The sequence below is a fragment of the Ixodes scapularis genome, unplaced genomic scaffold, assembly GCF_016920785.2.
Source record: "Ixodes scapularis isolate PalLabHiFi unplaced genomic scaffold, ASM1692078v2 PGA_scaffold2__306_contigs__length_199485367, whole genome shotgun sequence".
NCBI classification, from domain to species: domain Eukaryota; kingdom Metazoa; phylum Arthropoda; class Arachnida; order Ixodida; family Ixodidae; genus Ixodes; species Ixodes scapularis.
The window spans coordinates 36,915,149-36,916,428 of NW_024609857.1; the positions used below are offsets into that span (position 1 = coordinate 36,915,149).

A 1,280-nucleotide genomic window follows, 5' to 3' on the forward strand; every position below is an offset into this window, starting at 1 on the left:
GTAGGTACGACTAGCTTCATCAAGGACTTCAAGCGCACCACTTTGGAACACAGTGATTACTGGTGGATAATACAATGAAGATGAATAGGAGCAACAACGCCCAGGCGTGTCATTTCTGAGTTGATGCGTCCGACGACACCGGCTTTACAGCCAATCATATTTCTTGCGCCATCAGTCGTTACGCTTTCGAGGTTTTCCCATTTTAGCTCTAGCATATCCAGACACTCGCATAGCTTGTTAAAAATATATTCTCCTCTTGTTGTGCCCTTCAGGGTTTTTAGAGCAGCTAGCTCCTCCGTTACTTCAAACCTGGTGTCAATTCTCCGCACAAGGATACGCAACTGAGCAGTATCAGAGACGTCATTGCTTTCGTCAAGCGCCAAAGAGAAGCACTGGAAAGCTCGGGCACCATCCTTTGAAGTACTCAACGACTGTTCACCCATGTCTTAGATTCTCCTTGTGGCAGTGCGGGCCGACAGACTAAGCTCGTTGAATACATTCTTCTGATCCGGGAAAAGATCGTCAGCCACTGTCAACAAACACGTCTTTTAACAAACTACCCGTCTGAAAAAGTCCGCCCACTCTTTGTGATCAACTTGGAGATTGAGTAGCTGGCCTGAACCAGAGCCACCTTCTCCTGGAAATTCTTCTTGAAAAAGTCTTGCTGCATGCCCAGGATCTTCTTCAAATTTTCGATTCTCGCGGCTTTGGTTCCTGACATCAGAGAGTCGTACTTGTCGCGATGGTAAGAGTGGTAGTGTCGACGCAAGTTGTATTCTTTAAATATTGAAAGCGCTTCTCTGCAGTTGAAGCATAACGCTTTATTCTTATTTTGAACAAATAAATCATCATTTGTCCACTGATCATTGAATGTCCGGCATTCCAAATCTATATTTCGCTTCTTGCCGCGTTTAGAAAGTGACATGTTGCAGACGAACAGTCTGAAAAAAAAATGAAGGTACACTTGTTATAAAGGCGAATTCTAGAAAACAAATTTAAGTGAGTAACACGTAATGTTGAAACTTACCTTTCAAGTTGTCAATAGGGCCATTGAGACGACCGGACTGTCCGAACAGACGGAAAGGAGTGACTGTTCTATTGAGTCCAAGCAAAGTGCTAAACATTTTGCCGTCAGTGACTTTGTTCGATTGGACGTCTAGCAAGCATCAAAACAGAACGAGTTTTGCAAGTGACGGTCACAAAAAGCATTCTAATGCCAGCACTGCAGTTTCACTTCTGGACCAGTCAAGTTCGTACTGTATCCCACCTTTGTGCTAGGA

At 44.1% G+C, this 1,280-nt stretch overlaps 1 protein-coding gene across 1 annotated transcript; it reads right to left on the bottom strand.

The window, feature by feature from the left end:
• Nucleotides 1-556: 556 nt before the first annotated feature.
• On the bottom strand, nt 557-925 carry LOC121836446 (general transcription factor II-I repeat domain-containing protein 2A-like). The gene has a single exon (XM_042291344.1). The coding sequence runs from the start codon at nt 923-925 to the stop codon at nt 557-559; it is 369 nt and encodes a 122-aa protein (XP_042147278.1).
• Between the last annotated feature and the right edge of the window lie 355 nt (nt 926-1,280).

What these genes read in the sequence shown, in the direction of transcription:
- LOC121836446 (XM_042291344.1), bottom strand. Translation starts at nt 925, where the DNA reads ATGTCACTTTCTAAACGCGGCAAGAAGCGAAATATAGATTTGGAATGC.